General features: G+C 49.0%; 1 protein-coding gene across 8 annotated transcripts in view; it reads right to left on the minus strand.

Moving 5' to 3' along the window:
• Positions 1 to 17,052, minus strand: part of Afap1l2 (actin filament associated protein 1-like 2) — a 116,236-nt gene that overhangs the window by 31,980 nt on the left and 67,204 nt on the right. For all 8 annotated transcript variants that reach the window (NM_001177797.1, NM_146102.2, NM_001177796.1 and 5 more), the window contains 2 exons: positions 5,805 to 5,933; positions 372 to 446 (listed from right to left, as the gene is read on the minus strand). In NM_001177797.1, coding sequence (NP_001171268.1) covers positions 372 to 446; positions 5,805 to 5,933 — 204 coding nt within the window. The remainder of the gene's footprint in view (positions 1 to 371; positions 447 to 5,804; positions 5,934 to 17,052) is intronic.

A 17,052-nucleotide genomic window follows, 5' to 3' on the forward strand; every position in this document is an offset into this window, starting at 1 on the left:
CAGTACAGCTGCTGACACTACCGTTTCTTCCCCCTCCTCCCATGCAGACTTTCGCCCAGAGAGGCAGGGCTGGAACCGTGGGATCGGCTCTCGTTAGAAGGCCTGAATTATGACTTCCTCTTCCTGCAAAGATGCTGGGAAAAGCCAAGAGATTTTAGGGACAGATTCCTCGTCCAATAGGCAAGAAGGTGGTGGCCCCATTGAAACATCCAAAAATATATAAACCCAAAAATACCATTAACCAAAATGTGGATTCCAAAAATAAGCCCCAGGGCCTGTCTGAGAACTATCGGGAGGGGCGAGGAAGACGGGCGAGGCGTTGGCTCCTTTGTCTGAAGACAGGCAGCCCGGCAGCTCGAAGGGCCCCATACCTTTGTCTGGAGATGCTGAGTTTTGTTCCCCGTTGACTGACACTTTGTTCATGTAAATATACTCCTCATCAGAACCTGCAGAAGGAAAGACAGGAAAGATGTGACTTCATGTGATTTGGTGCCTCCAGAAAGAGACAGCATCCACCAGAAAGAGACAGCATCCACCTAAGGTGTTTTCATATGCTCAGGACCAGGGAGGACACTTGGCAGGGTTTGGTGAGATGGCTCAGTGACCCAGAGCACTTGCAGTGCCTGCAGAGGACCAGGGTTCCATCCTTAGCGCCCACAGGAAGCTCTCAACTGCTAGCGACTGCAGTCCTAGGGGATCTGCTGCCCTCTTCTGGCCTCTGCGGGCATCAGGTGTGCAGGTGGTATACATAGATACACACACACACACACACACACACACACACACACAGGCAAAGCACCCATAGGTGTGAAATAAAATTAAGTAATTGTGGAAAAGGAACAGTTAGGATTTCAAGCTGAATAAATAGTCCTAGGGACAGGGGGCAGACTTCTAGTGTAGAAACAGCAAGATGCTGGCTGCTGGCTCTTCTACCCTGGGGTTCGGGGTGGAGGAGGGAAGGCTGGAGGAGGGGGAAGGTTTCAGGACCAGAATGGGTAAAGGGCAAAGGGTAAAGGGCAAAGGGAAGGGCATTTATCCATCTCTCAAAGGGCTACAGCACATCCCACAAACTAAAGATGTCTCTGGATCCCCTTGGCACTGTATACTCTTTCCTATCTGCCTTTCTCATCCTGACATGAACCATCACAGTGGACTAAAATCAGAAGTGTCTAGATTAAAGCAAACCTCACCGAGGGCCTGGTAAAACCCTCCCAAAGCCCAGGGTGGAGATGGGAGGTCAGCTTTGACTAGGGGAGAAGGGGTGGCTGAGTGAATAAATCATCCCAGGACAAGAAGGCAGGGAGCACCAACCCTTTGCTCAGTCCTGAAGACTGAAGCATGTAGTTATACAACCATGCCCTCCTTTAAACTGCCGGTCTCTCTATATAGGTCAGGTCACTGCTCTGGTTGGTGCCTGCTGGCAGAGAGGAGACAGCCTCCTGCTACATGCCTGGTTCTTAGCCTCTGTACACCCATCCTTGGTGGCTACCTAGGAAACACTCCATGGCTTGTACTCTTTTGAAGTCCCTTGATGGTCCCTCTGTGGCCTTAATTTGCATTTCCTAGCAACACATAGCCAGTAAATTCCTGCGGCTAGACAGTGTTCCTGAGCCAACAGATCCAATGCAAACCTTTGCCAAAGGATCCAGTTTTCAAAAACAGTCTCTTCCATGGCCATAGACTGCTGACTGTGACCTGAAAAGAAGCTTGGGAACCCAGAGGGTCCAGGAGAGGGAGGCCAGATGGGCCCTCAGCTATCAGCCTCGGCAGCGCTATCTCAGTGTCTGGCCATGCCGGGACCTGTAAGCAATATTGTCCCATCCCCAGATATCTCAGTTAATGTGATAGGAGTTGATCATCTTAGGGACCAGCCAGGGAGAAGTGAGAGATGGGTTTGCCAAGCTCTGCTATGAGCAGCAACCTCTGGAAAGAGCATCTCACCTCTGTGCCTCAGTTGTCCTATCTGCTCAGATGGAAAGCGATAAAGCCTGCTTGCTTTCACCGAACAGAACTCAAATTTAGTGAATATGAAAAAGTAAGACTAGCCTTTGGCTAACAAAGATTAGAGGCAAGCGATGCAAAGTCTGGGGATACAGCAATGGCAAAGCAGACCACTACACCTCAAGTTCAGACGCTTCGCCAGCGCTCTGCAGGAGCAAATGGCTTACCAGAGACTGTAAACAGACAGTCATGCTGACCTTGATTTTGAGGACAAGTTTACATCATCCCATCCTTCCTTCTAGCACGTCCACTGACCTGAGGGTAAGTCCCAGCATATAAGTAGAAATTTACATGAAGTTCATTGTAATATTGCCTTCAGTCCCTGATGTTATTTGTTGTTTGATCATATGATTGCAATTGTATTCCATTATAATACTGGTTGTGTTATTCACTACAACTGAAAAGCCTACCGACAGGGGAGAAGGGGACTGGCCATCTGCAGAGAGTGGCCCTTCTCACAGAACTGGGGCCAGGTAGGAGGAAAGTCTAAACATTTTGGCTACAGTCGGCTGGGCAGAGCACGTAAAGTGCCTCTTGTGAGAGGGGCAATGGCTGGAACACCTTGGAGACAGGGAACACAGGAGGCATGTTTCTCACTGGCAAAGGCCTGGCATAGCAAGCTGCCAAGTCTCTGTTAGAAGAACATTCAATCCATGTCCTACTATCAGCCACAAACACAGGGGCCTACTGGCTAAAAAATAAAAACACAGAAACCCCAGATAGATGATTCCATTTGAAAATTATGAAAACATTCACATAGGTGCACACACATGTACACATATGTACACATGGGCACATGCACATATGCATATATACATACATGCACACACATGAACATACACACACAGACTCTCACACTGCACCCAACATGTGAGGACCACAATCTATCTTGAAGGGAGCAGAGTAGCCGCCTCCCCTTCAAGGCTGGAGAGTGGGCTGAGTCTGCAGAGATGCGTGGTGAGGCAGGGAGGTCAGGAGGAAGACAGATGCTACAATGGGTGGGGGTGTATTAGGATTGGATCTTGAGTGGCAAGTTTAATCCAGTGAGACAGACTGCGGAGGAAGGGGAACACAATGGTTAGGTCTGCCTACTCTGGCTCCAACACTCTCAACTTGGGACCTCTGGTCGGGTGACTTGCCAAGCCCTGGTTCCTTCACTGGTAAATGCCACACCACCAACCCCCCTCACAAACATTGAGATAAGGATTAAACCACACAATCCGAGGCCCTGTGCACATCCACATTGTCCTAGGCACAGTTAGTACCATCTGTGTTAATTCTTTATAGTTTAAGCAGTGTAGGGAGGACCACAAGGCAAAGTTCTCAGATATGCGTAGCAGCAACTGATACATGGGCATCACCCCTGAGAATTTCAACAAGTGGTCACGAGCCTCAATATGGCTGAACACATCCATCAGAGGTCTCGGGGATCTTGGGAGGTATCCCTGATCCCCAAGACCCAGATCCCCATAGCTCCCCACCATCAATCTGTAGCAGAGGACGAATAGGAAAAGTCAGAGAGAGCAAAGGCTACCCCACAGGGAACTGTGCAGCATGCTAAGCCCAAAGGGATCCCAAAGGGAAGGCATGGTCAGTACACAGGCACCAAGAGCCACAGGTCAGACAGGTGATGGCAGGCTTCCTCACAGGGGCTGTCTTTATAAGACATTACAGTGTTGCATCTTTAAAGGTCTGGGAGCCTGCTGTTTGAAGGGTTCCATCAATGAGTCCTCTGTGAGGTGATTCATTCCTTTCCAGCCTTCCCTCTTTGTACTGTGCATCCCCTCTGCTTCCCACCAGTGCTTCTTTGATGTGCAGTCTGGGCACACACTGCTACAGAGGAGGAACCTGGGAACCATGGGTGAGTGACCGGCTGAGGGGAAAGACAAGCTCTTGATGATAGGGAGTGGCTAGCCAGCGTGGTTCCTCCAGAAGGGAAGGCCTGCAGGAATCTAGAAACACTTCAGCTTACCACATCTCTGCTCTGCAGGGAAAACACGCTTGCTACCAAAAGCAAAGAAGGATAGAGAGACCCCAGAAAGCAGCCCGTGAGATTCAGGCTAGATTTAGGGATCTGTCCAGATTGTGACAGTTGGAGCAGGTAGACCCTTCCCTTCCCTGGCAGGGACAGTGGCCACTCCTGCCAAGAGGCAGATGGACCTGGTGCCCTCTGATGTCCCCATACAGCCTGCCTACTCACAAACACCGGACATAAAAATCAACTATACTCAGCTGTCAGCAGTTCACGAGGGTTTTCTTATAAAAGCAATTCTGAATTTGCTAGAAATGAAGCCATCTGACCAGAAGAATTATACAGGAGTATTCAGAGACTGCCGAGCCTTGCAGCCAAAACACATGAACATTGAAGCACCTAAGCAGACAACAAGTACATACTCCAGCAATGAAAGGAACAAGATAGAAGTGCACCCACAGCTCCCACGAGTCTCCAAGGGAAGCCACGGTACACACAGTATGATGGCATTTACACACAATTCCAGAACAGGAATTGTCTTAGATGAGAGAAACCAGCGCAACGCCTGCCTCGGAGTGGAGATGAAAAGGAGATTACAGAAAACAGGGCAAGACTGAATTTAAGAAAAACAGCTGTGTATATGTATATGCATATGCATGTGGGGGCCAGAGGTCAACTAGAAATCTTGGTCTTTAATTGCTCTTAGCCTTTTGCTGCAAATGTCTATGTGTTTGTGCGAGTCTTCTTTTGTTTACACGTGCATGTGCACACCTGTGCCTGTGTGCGTGTGAGTATCAGCTCACCTGGGCAGATACACATGAAGGCCAGAGGTTGAGACTGAAGATCTTTCTCAATTGCTTCCCCACCTAATTTTCTTGTCTGGCACCCCATGGAAATCTGGCCATCTCCACCTCCTCATGGAAATGAATACAGGCGCGTGCTGCAGTGCCTGGCTTTGTTTGTGCCGGGGATCGATCGCAGGACTTTAGAATCTTGTGCTGTAAGAACTGACTGACTGAGCCATCTTCCCAGCCCATAAGATGACAGGAGTATCTTGTTTAGCTTTAGATAGGGGTTACTCTGGTGTCAACAATGATCAAAAGTCTCTGGATTTCATACTTATGATCTGTGTGCCTTATTGTATGTTAATTGTACTATAAAATGGTGGAAGATTATGAACTCATGATTCTGTAACCAATAACCTTAAAGGTATATTTTCTTCTCCCCTCGGGCTATATAATGCTAGACAACTTATTTAAACTCCGTGGTCTGAGTCCCCTGTGGGAACAGCACCAACTGCTCAGGGTTGTCTTGAAGGTCACACAGTTCATACAGGTACAGTCTCCTGGGCCAGTACACAAGGAAGTCCTCGATATTCATAACAACTTCCTGTCTCTTCTCTTTTAACCAGTAGGGAGAGGGCTTTGAATATACTATGCTTTAAATACCGCTTGCCAGCCGATATGTGAAGTGTTTGGAGGGTTTCCAGCCAAATCAGGTTAGCAGGTACCACTGTTAGGAGCTAAACTGTGCCTCCCTGACCCCCTCCGTCCTGCTTCATACATTGAATGCTAAACTCCAGGGTCTCCAGAATTTTTATTTGGGCATGGAGCCTAAAACTGAGGTTACCAGGGTGAACCCTAGTTGAAGATAGATGGAAGATACAGACACACACAGAGGTGGCTGTGTGAGAACACACCAGGGACAAAGTCCTCAGGAAGAGCCAGCCCTGCCCACTCCTTGCTCTCAGGTAGCTGGTCTCTGGAAGTGTGAGAGGAAAGCTGACGCTGGACGCTGGACAGACCGCCTGAGGCCCCAGGCCCATACTTACTGCTGCTCTTGGTGTAAAGCCGCAGGAGCTCTGACAGGCCGCTCTTCTTCAGCACGGCTGCACTGCTCAGGTTCTCCTGGTCGAGGACCTTAAGGAAGTCGTCCAGCTCTGTCAGCAGCTGCTCCAGGGCTAGAGAGGAACACACGAGAATGAGTTCAATGAACGCTACCCTGCAGACCCAGTAGAAAGGGGCTGCTCCTGAGAGGCCTGGGAGAAACACTGGCTTGGGAAGGTTATTCTCAGCTTCAGGGTCTTGGTGGGAGAAATACATACCCTTGAGTTTAAGATAGACAATCTCAAAGGGAGCCACAGGCCTATCCTTTGCTAGAGGAGTGACGGTGGCCTTGCTGGCCCAATATTCTGAGGGTGTCACCTCCTTTTCCTATGTCTGCCTTCACAGAGTTAACAAGGAGAAGAAAACACCCTCCAAAGGCCTTTGCTGCCTGCTGAGCTATGGCCCGGGCAATGCTTATCACTCTGTCTTTCTCTCCAAGGGACACTGGTCTTGCAACTTCATCTTTTCAAGTCATTTAAATAGATACTTTTTAAAAAGATCCCTTTCCATCAAAGCAAATACTCTTGTTTTGCTAAAGGAACATAGTAATAAAATGACCCCTAATAACATTTTGCTACCCCCACAGATCAGTGCCTCAGTCCACCACCATCAGAGGCGCTTCTGCCTGCAGGAGATGGGCGGTCACTCAGAGCCCCAGATGGACAGAGTACAGACAGTGGGAGATTTTGGAGCGCTTGGTCCTAAATGGGGTACCTACTTCAAACCTCCCCCATTAGGGCTCAGGGAGCTACGGTGAAGAGGCGGCGGAAAGACTATAAGATCCAGATGGATGACTCCACGGAAACAGCATCTTCCAGACACAAGACTGATACACATTGGCACTCATAGCCCCTATGGTAGCATTCCCGAGCCTGTCTGGGTCCAAGCCAGACAGAGTCTCAATGCTGAGAGGGAGAAGCAAACACAAGCTCCCATCCCTAACCAAGACAACTTTTTCCCTTTGTAGCAGTTTTCTCCAATGGTTTCTCATTGGGTATATTAGCCACACTTAGGAGAGGCAGGCCCCACCCTCAGCAGCAGAGAACCAACTCAACATGAACTCAGTGGTGCTTTTGCAGATTTGGAGGGTGGGGGGGCTGTGGGGGGGTCTCGGGTGGGGGGGCTGTGGGGGGAGTCTCGGGTGGGGGGGCTGTGGGGGGTCTCGGGTGGGGAGGCTGTGGGGGGAGTCTCGGGTGGGGAGGCTGTGGGGGGGTCTCGGGGGGGGGGCTGTGGGGGGGTCTCGGGTGAGGGGGCTGTGGGGGGGGGGGTCTCACTGCTTTGCTAGAGCATGTTCTAACTTACCGGTCTCTTGCTTGTATTGTTATGGTTTCTGTTTTTGTGTTTTTATGGCATGTGTTCACGTGAATGCACACATGTGTCTGTGTGTTTCTCTCTGTGTGTATGTCTGTGTATGTGTGTGTCTATGTATTTATCTGTGTGTGTGTGTTTCTCTGTGTGTGTGTGTCTGTGTGTCTGTGTATGTGTGTGTCTGTGTATTTCTCTGTGTGTCTGTGTGTTTCTCTGTGTGTCTGTGTGTTTCTCTGTATGTGTGTGTATGTGTGTGTGTGTGTATTTCTCTGTGTGTGTGTCTGTGTGTTTCTCTGTGTGTGTGTTTCTGTGTGTGTGTGTCTGTGTATGTGTGTGTGTCTGTGTGTTTCTCTGTGTGTATGTGTGTCTGTGTGTTTCTCTGTGTGTGTGTGTATGCCTATGTGCGTGCTTTTTATTTGTTTTTAATTATGGTGTTGTTTTTTGTCTGTTTCTTTTCTGCAGAGAGAGAGTAGAAGAAGGCATAGATTTGGATGTATGGGGAAGTGTGAGGACCCAGGAGGAGATGAAGGGAAACCATGATCAGCATATATTATGTGAAAAAAATGTTTTCAGTTAAAAAGGGGCTAAAAAGAGTTCTTCTTCCACTGAAATGCTGGACTCCAAGGCTGATTCCTATGTGGATACATAGCCCTCTAAAATACAAACCTGTTCATGGATGTCTGTAAAACAGCTTTTCCTACTTGTCATGCTGACTGGAGCTGCCTGTGGCAATGTGTGTGTGCATACCCCAACAAAGGGCTCTGCATTTAGCTTACCCTCCATTTAGTACCCACAAAATGTCCAGTATTTACTGACTAAATGGGAGAACGAGAGAAAACAAATCCACTCATGTCCTATGGAACAAAAGCTCTCCCCAGGCCCTGGGTCAGAACTAAAGGGAAGCCACTGACAAGCTGGCATGTCCCGCCTCACGGAAACACTGGAAAGGATCCACTCTATGTTTCCAGTTTGTCTTGTCATGCGTGCATACACAGATATATATATTCAGACATACCCACCTGGGACCTGGGCCTCACGAATGCTGGGCTGCTGTACCACTGAGCTATGTCCCCTATGGCTTTCCTAGCTTATAATTCTTCCCTCAATTGGTGTGACTGAAGCCAACTTACAAAGTTCACTGTTTGGACCACTGTTCTAAAACTTAGACCCTAGATTGCCAAGCACTGGCTCTTGCTTTCCTTGTCTTTAGACTACTTTACCATCACCATCACCACCACCACCATCATCACCATCATCATCACCATCACCATCATCATCAATTTTTCAGGATAAGGATTGAACCCAGAGCTTCACACAAGCTTAGCAATCATTCTACCAACTGAACTCTATCCCTGCCTCTTCTTACTTTTAGAGACAGGGTCCCACTGAATGCCCAGGCTGGCTTTGAACTCACTCTGTTGTGCAGGCCAGCTCAGATTTGAAATCCTCTTAACTCAGCCTCTGGAATAGTAGCTGGGGAGTAGTACAGGTTTGTGTCAACCAGGGTTGGCTTGGGCCACACTTTAACAATGGCCTCTAGGAGCCAGTGAATGGTTGGAAAAAGAGTCAGGTTGCTGGAAACCTGAGCTTCTTAGCTGCCATCTTCCTGGCATTGCTGTTCAGACCTATAGCCACACCAATAAATTATAAGTAGCCAGAAAGGGGGTGGGCATTGGGCACACCAGCAGAAGGCAGTGCAGAGAGATGCTTCCAGGCAGTCTAATGTCTATACATGAGGATAAGACAGAGAGAAGAGCCATCACCACAGGGATGGGAAGCATCAGTACGGGAAGGACCCAGCATCCATCCATCCAGCAGCCTCGTTGCTGAGCGTGGCTCTGCCATCAGTGTCAGAGGGGCCTCTCAGCTGGAGCATCTACCTTGCCTCCCCCAACCCCCGGCTTCCTAAGTTGGGAGTCATAATACTCTCATCCACAGAGACAGAGTCACAGGACCTAGGTGGATGGGCAGAGGTGGGACAGTGTCACAGGACCTAGGTGGATGGGCAGAGGTGGGACAGTGTCACAGGACCTAGGTGGATGGGCAGAGGTGGGACAGTGTCACAGGACCTAGGTGGATGGGCAGAGGTGGGACAGCCCTGGAAATGGTAAGATAGAGTTAAACAGAAGAGGGGGGAAGCAAAATGACAGCTCTCACATGGCGTAGAGTGAGTGAGGAATGCCTCTATCCCAACTTCATAACTTAGAACACTGGTGGTTCTCAAGCAAACCTGGCCTGCTGTGGAGTAAGCAAGAACTGAATCAGGCTTGGCGTGTGCTGGTCCAAGTGAAAAGACCGAATCCAGCAGATCTCTGAAATGAGAGGCCTTCACTGGGGTGGGGGGTGGGGGCCTGTTGCATTCTGAACAGCTATTCACAGCCTCCCATCTGCTGAGACGATGATGAGCTCAGAGGAGAAGCCAGCACAAACCAAGGGTGAAGGCCAGCAAAGAGATCTCCCAGCCTTGCACTTGGCTCTGCCAGACAGGAAAACTGAAAGGGCTTTGCAAGGAAACTGGGGTCTAGGTTGTATTTTCCCTGAACTTCTGGACCTCTCAAAGAGGCCAGGCCTCTGCAGCCACCTCAGTCCCACAGAGAGGAAAGCGGGTGACACTAGAAATGTGTCCTCACTTCCTCATCCCCAGCCTTTCCCAAAAGCTGTCCAGTTTCTGGAAAACGGTCTTTGTTTATGTCTTGCACAAGCAGATGCAAACTAAGCCAAAGGGTACAACCAACGTGTGTGTGCCTGGCCCTGAGGAGCCAAAAGTAATTCATATTGGTCCTCAGCACCCAAGGGGTCATCTATTGAGCATCCAGGGTGAGACCAGATTAATATAGGAATGCCCCCAGTGTTGTAGGAATGCAGAGGACCGGGGATTAGCAGGGGCTAAGGGAGCAAAGTCTAGGGGTTAGCAGGGAGAAGAATTTACAAGTTGGTCATTGATGCAAGCATAGAGCTTACTGGGCAAATGACTGTACCACAGGCACACAGAGCACAGGGCTTGATGGGGAATTAGCTTCAAAGGAAGAACTTGAATCCTGAAGCCAACAAGGAGCAGAGGCCAGAAAAGTGCTTTTCCAGATGTAGAGATGAGAAACTCTAAAGACAGGGAGGAGGGACCAATGGGTAGCGAGATCAGTGAGACAATGGCCCAAGTACAGACGGGAATGATGAGGGTTGGTTTAACCAGGACGGCTGGGCACCACCGTCTCCACGTTCTCACAAGTACTTTGCAAGTGTAGCCATGGGAATGGAAGCGCTGAGGCTGGATCTTAACCCGACTCAGTTGCAACCCCAGCGAGTAGTGACAGTGAGTCCAGGTTCAAAGGACTTGCTCTCTGCAATGTGTCGGGTGGCAGCGTTTCCATCAAACTGTGATGGGTGATTGGTGCCACAGCTTCCGAGTTCTGCTGTCTCATAATCAATAAGCAGAGGTTCACAGAGAATGGAGTGGAAGAGGAAGGCTGGAGGAAGCCCGTGGTGGGTGGAGCCAAGGGATATCACCCTCTTAGATGCAGCATCTATCAGGGAAGAAGCCAAGAGCCTAAGAGGCAGAGTGACAGCAGACACGCGCCCTACGAACAGTAGACATGCGCATTATAAACAGTGGACATGCGCCCTACGGACAGCGGAGCTGGAGGCTGCGCTTCTTGACCTGGGCTGGACACAGCAGTTCCTACTTGCTTTGAAAACGGCAGTGGCATCTTTTTTTTTTTTTTTTTTTTCCTAGAACATTTAAGGAAAGCGCAAGCATTAAGAGAGACATAGCTTGAAGAAACAAGCCTGAAGATCCATGTGAGACTCTGGGGACCAGGATGCACCATTTCCCTCCTTTTCTGGATCCACGTCACAGTATGCTCAAGTGCCCTCTTCATGAAGCCACGGATGACCAGCTACACTCAGCTCTCTCGCCAGCTCCATCAGCCCTGCTCCCCTGGTTCCTTTCTGTCCAAGCCAGTTGTCCTGAGCCATATCAGGGCAGACATAAGCCCTTTTTGGTCAAGAGTCAGGCTTGGTGTATTTGGGCACCGACAAGTTACTTTTCACGGCACTGTGGGAAAATGCGTACAACTTAGGGAGGGAAGGGTTTGCTCTGAGGGGATAGTCACAGCAGGAAAGGCAAGGGTGGCAGGAACGTGAGGTCACTGGTCACATGGCATCGGGGTTGGAGCTTGGTATTCTGCTCGCCTCTTTTTCATTCCGTCTGGGACCCCAGCCTATTGGGCAGTGCCATTCAACATGTAGGGTGGGTCTTCTTAACCCAGTTTAACTGCTCTGGAAACAGCCAGATAGGCACACAGAGGGCTGTTGCTATGGTGATTCCAAGTTTCATTAGGGTGGCAAGGAAGATCACAGATAATCTAGCAAGATGCCAAGGACCCAAGAGGCGGCCAGCCTTCCTCCCAGGACATCTTTCAGGGCTTTGACTACAAGTTCTTGGGAATAACAATCAACAGAGGCAAGGCTCCAAATTGCGCCAACCCCAGTGACATTCTTCAACCCCCAGGGCTCAGAAGGGCAGGCCAGCCCTCAGAGGAATGTGGCTGATCCATTGAGGCTCGGGGACCCTGCTCATCACATTTCCCTTCGCCCCCAGCGTCCCCCACGTTTTCATTTAGATTTCTTCCTTGTCCTTTGGTGGATGAAGGGGAAATAAGAAGATAGTTCATTCTGGAAACTGTAGGCCCTTGTGTGGGCTTTTCCATCTTGGCTCTGTTAAAGTTCAGGGTTGTCTGCTCGGGGTGGTAAGCCATCAATAAGGTTCTTGTTTGGGACTTCAAGGCCCACGCAGAGCTAGACCGTGCAACTGCCCGATTCATCACCCTCCTCCTCAAAACCTCCCCACCCCCAGCTGTCCTCAGCCTGGGCAGTCACTAGGTCCCGAACTGAAAATGTCGCCAGCACACCATGCCGGCTGAGATTCACGGTCTCCTATGGTCTCAGGCCTGCTTTTATTTATACAGCTGCATTAGCCGAAGAGCCATGATTCAGTCCGATTTTCCTTTCAAACACCAGACTAAGCAGACCTGTTCTTTATAAAAACTATATTCCAGAAAGATGTGCGTGCATTCTCTTCCTGACTCCCAGAAGACGCCGGAGACCAAGCCACCAGGTGCAGCATCCTTGAGAATGTAATTGCTGGGGCCAGGGGAGTCAGGGATGCTGGGAAGGATTCCCTGAGAAGCTACAGTGTCACACAGAGGTGACTGTGGAGCTGCAGATACGTACTGTGAGAAAAGAACCCTCAGGTTCACAGGATGGGCCCCCAGAGAAAATACCCCTTCACTCACTTGAGAAGAGAAACTGAGGTCTGTTTTCAAAAGTGCCAGGAATGAACCTACTGTGTGCCCATTAACAGGAAGTGGGACTCCTTTCTTTCTTCCATATAGTGTAAACACACACACACACACACACACTTTCTTCCATATAGTGTAGACACACACACAGACACACACACACACTTTCTTTCATATAATGTACACACACACATGTACATACACACACACATACATGCACATATACACACACATCCACACTTTCTTCCATATAGTATATACATATACACAGACATTCACATACATACACACACATACATACACACATACACATTTTCTTTCCTATAGTGTACACACACACACACACACACACACACATGCCCCATCTTGACAGTTTCACAGTTTACAAACCTCTGGCGTGAAGTATACAATGTTGTTATACAACTATCGCTATCTAGTTCCGCAATGTTTACTGTAATATCCCCAGTGGAATCCCACTCTGCAGTCATTTCTCTCTCCCTCCTTCCCCCAGCCCGATACTAAACCCTTCCAGTTCTGTGGTTGGCCTGTCCTGGATATAGTGTATGAATGGGATCAGATAACATGTGGCCTCCTGTCTGCCTTCTTCCACATAGCATTATGGCTTCAAGGTTGTGTGTTGTGGCAGGCATAAATACTGTTTTCTTCTTATGGAAGACATGATTCCATTCTGTGGACTTACTGCATTCTGTACATCCATTCATTGCTGGTGAGGGGGTGTTGTTTATTATTATTATTATTATTATTATTATTATTATTATAGCAGAGATAGTTTCTAGAGATAAAGCTCGCCCTCCATTTTACTGTACCATGCTTGGCAAACAAACTTTGCAGCAGCGGCCACTAGCACAGTCAACATACATACAGCACACAGCCACCACTCAAGAATGAGTCTCAGAGGGAAACCTTCCTCTATGCCCAGAGCATGGGAACTGCTTGACCTTCAGAGCTCAATTCCTTCAACTTAACAAGCAACATCCATGATTCACAAGGACACACTGGAGATGTGGCTGTGCTGTGTGGTACTCAGAGTTGATGTGGAGACCTGGTTGGCTCTGTGTCCATCCCTCGCAGAGCTGCACACTCGGTAACGAATGCAGATTTCCTCCAAAGAGGAAGGCTGCTCTTCAGTCAAGGGAAGCTGAGAAGTCTGGCCCTTCTTCTCCTTGCTGTGTAGTGTTCCGTTTCATGGATGTCAGGCAACTTTTAAGGCTTGTCTGCTATACAAACCAGGAGGTTTCTAGATCTTCATACCAGTGAGTTGCCTCAAAGACACCTCACTGTTGATATTCAGTGAGTTCCCTGCCTTAAGCACAGTTACATTTTGTGACTCTGAAGCATTCACATCAAAGGCAGAGGACATGTGCCCTAGGGACTTTGAACCCTCCTTATGCCAGGGCTCACCTCTAGAGATGCACTCACGTGGTGGCTTGGGGCTTCGAGAAACTTTAAATGTTTCCCAGGTGAGTCTAAGGTTCCTGTGGGACCATATGACAGAATAAATGAGTTCACTAAAAGATAAACAATCTGCTTTTGCGAGCAGCCTTTTTACTTCATAAAAATATTTATGCACAACCCTTTCAAACTGCGCAAGTCAATTCTGATTTACATATGGAACTTTGTAGATCCACACTTGTTACATGAACTCAGATGCACTTGGAAATATTTTTCTTCTTCCTTTTGGAAAAAGGAAAATATTACAGAAGGATGTAGTAAGACAAGGAATAAAGATATTTCTCTATTTACATACTGCCCGGCTCAGCTCTCTATCCTGCTGGGCAAGTGGAAGCTTAATCCTGCGGATGAGCACCCCCAAGGTTTCACAGAGGGCCTCTCAGCGGACTTGGACCCAAGGGGACTGGGTCAGAGTGTAAATAGCTTTCTCCAGTGTAAATATCCTAGAAGTCATTCATTATCTCAGGCTCCAAGAAGAGGCTGAGGGGCGAAGGGTTTTACTAGCAGTGAATGCTCTGTTCTCCACTGGGCTGACCTTCTAGAGTCACATGACCATCGTTTTTTGCAAGCTCTGTTTTTTCTCACCTATCTTTTGGGTCTCATCACTGAAAACACTTTCCTTATGGCTCACCCTTGGAGTTCCCGGATTAGCTGAGCGAGCATGGGGGAGGAGGACACAAGACAGATGCTTGCTGCTGGCTCCCAGTACTGGAGAAACAACTGGAGTTGCTCACAGCTGACCTCTCAAATGGAATAGACCTCCCTTATGAGCAGAGTCCCAACCCCATCCAAGGAGCCAGCTAGAATGCCCAACTCCAAAGACTGGGCTCTGCAGAGACTGTTACCTTCATGGTAACAACTGAAGACACCACACCAAACACATAGAGGCAGAAAGAACTCTGAGTCTGCTACCATAGTGCCTTACAGCATACCCAGTCACCCAGCCCTGCCAGCACAGGCTATCTGGTGACTCACTCTATTTTTCTATTTGCCCCATGAATAGAGAGGCCCTGGAAGCTCTGTATGGGCAGGGACCACATATGTTCAGGGTTGGCGTCCACCACCATGCCAAAACAGGTCTTTTGGAAAAGTCAGAAAACAACTGTTGAACACCATGCTGACAGATGGACAGACAGACAGACAGACAGACACACTCCTCCTAATAAACGAAGTTAGATGGGTTCTTTCAGTAGCCCAGGCAAAGACTTTCCAGTCTCTGGCCATAATTCCAGTCCTTGCCTGGAATGAGCAGGCAGGGGCCTGCCCTGGTAGCTGGTGGCTTGGGAAGACACAAGTCATTTTCCTCCTAACATGGCAACCTGAGAGGACTTTCTAAAGGGTATAGAGGAAACCAGGCCAAGCAGAGCTCCACACTCCCTCCTCAAACTCTATAGCCACTCAAGGGCACACAAGAGCAAGCGCAGGACACTCCAGGTCTCTGTGACCTTCAGGGCCAGGCCAGACCAAGAGGCTTTGGGACTAGAAGGTCTTTGTTCCTTCCCCAGTGGGGACATTCCTGAGATGCACTCCACCAGACAAGTGGAGTCTTTCAGAGATTTTTGGGGGTGGGGGAGGGTTAGGGCTAGGGGAAGGGGAGTGGCAGGGGAGGCACAGAGGTTTGGCTGGGTGTCCCTCCACAGGACAAAACACAAAACAGTCACACCTCGGTCTCAGAGCACGGTGGCTGGGTGTCAGCAAAGTCTGGGGAATATTGTGTGGAAGCCAAGCTGGAAAATGATCAGAAAAGCTGTTATCTCTCGGTGGAAGAGTTACAGGCGATCTGTCTGTCCTTCCTTCTGCCCTCGCCTGTTCCTCAACACGGGGTGCGTGCAGAGAACAGAAAACCTCAGTAGCCACTGTGTTTTCTATTTGATCTGTAAAGTCCACCTTGCCCCTGTTCACTTGAGTTAGAGAGAAGGACATACGCCAAAGAGAGGGAAAGAAAAGACAGAAAAGATGCCAACAGCATCCTAACTTAGTGCCCCTCCCCAGAATTCAGCCAAAAGTAATTTGAAGCCACTGAGTTCCATGCTACTTAGGACTCCACTACCAAATCAAGGTCAGATCCAGAAACTCAACTGCCCTGCCATGGAGTCAGCCCGACAGGAGGCACTGGTCTCCATCTCCCTCCCTGAGCTCCCATTCAGCGTCCAAAGACCCCAGAGCAAAAGTACTTCCTTCAGGTGCCAAGGAAGCCAGGCAGAGAAACAGGCTTCCTGGGTCCCCAGCGGCTTTGTCAGGCCTGACCTGCGGTGGCCATTGGAACCTGGAGTGTTTCTCATGCTTCACCAGATGGTGGAGTGCCCTGGAAGCCAGCTCCCCAACTTCTGAGCACCCGGTCTTGAAGGGCTTACCCCTACCGTGCTTTGACCTCCATGTCTGTAAGGTAGTGTTGGTGAGAAATGCCCACCACAAGACAGATCTGAGGAGTGGAAATGGCCCCACAGATGCTTACATCAAAGGCCACACATGGGCTGTGGGGTAAAAATCCTAATTCCATCTGTACAATGATATAAAAAACTCCCTACAGTCCTTTAATGTATTTATCATTTTTATGTATATATATATATATATAATGTGTGTGTGTGTGTGTGTGAGTGTGTGTGTATGTGTGTGAGTGTGTGTGTGTATGTGTGTGAGTGTGTGTGTGAGTGTGTGTGTGTATATGTGTGAGTGTGTATGTGTGTGTGAGTGTGTGTGTGTATAAGAAAAGGTGTGGAGCCTCTAGAGCTGAGTTTTGGATGGTTGTGAGCTGCCTCACACAGGGGCTTGGAGCTGAACCCTGGTTCTCCACTGAGCCATCTCATCCTCCAGCCCCCTCCCAACACTGCTTTAAACACACACACATGTGCATTATAATTTCAATAGAGCAGCTTTCAAAAGCTGACTGGTGATGGCCCCCATTTGATACTGCAGGACTACCAAACCATCCTGGCAGAGGGCAGTAAGGACAGTGTGGGAAGATTTGGGGTTAAGCCCTCCCTGAAAGCCCCCTTCCCAGAAACTCGCAGTTCAGAGGATAGACAAATATTTTCGAAGCTTCCTGTGGCTCAGGACAGGTTTCAATGGGTTAAAACTAAAAGTGGGGGTGGGAAGTTGGGTGGAGAGGTTGCAC

The sequence above is a fragment of the Mus musculus genome, chromosome 19 (assembly GCF_000001635.26).
Source record: "Mus musculus strain C57BL/6J chromosome 19, GRCm38.p6 C57BL/6J".
NCBI classification, from domain to species: domain Eukaryota; kingdom Metazoa; phylum Chordata; class Mammalia; order Rodentia; family Muridae; genus Mus; species Mus musculus.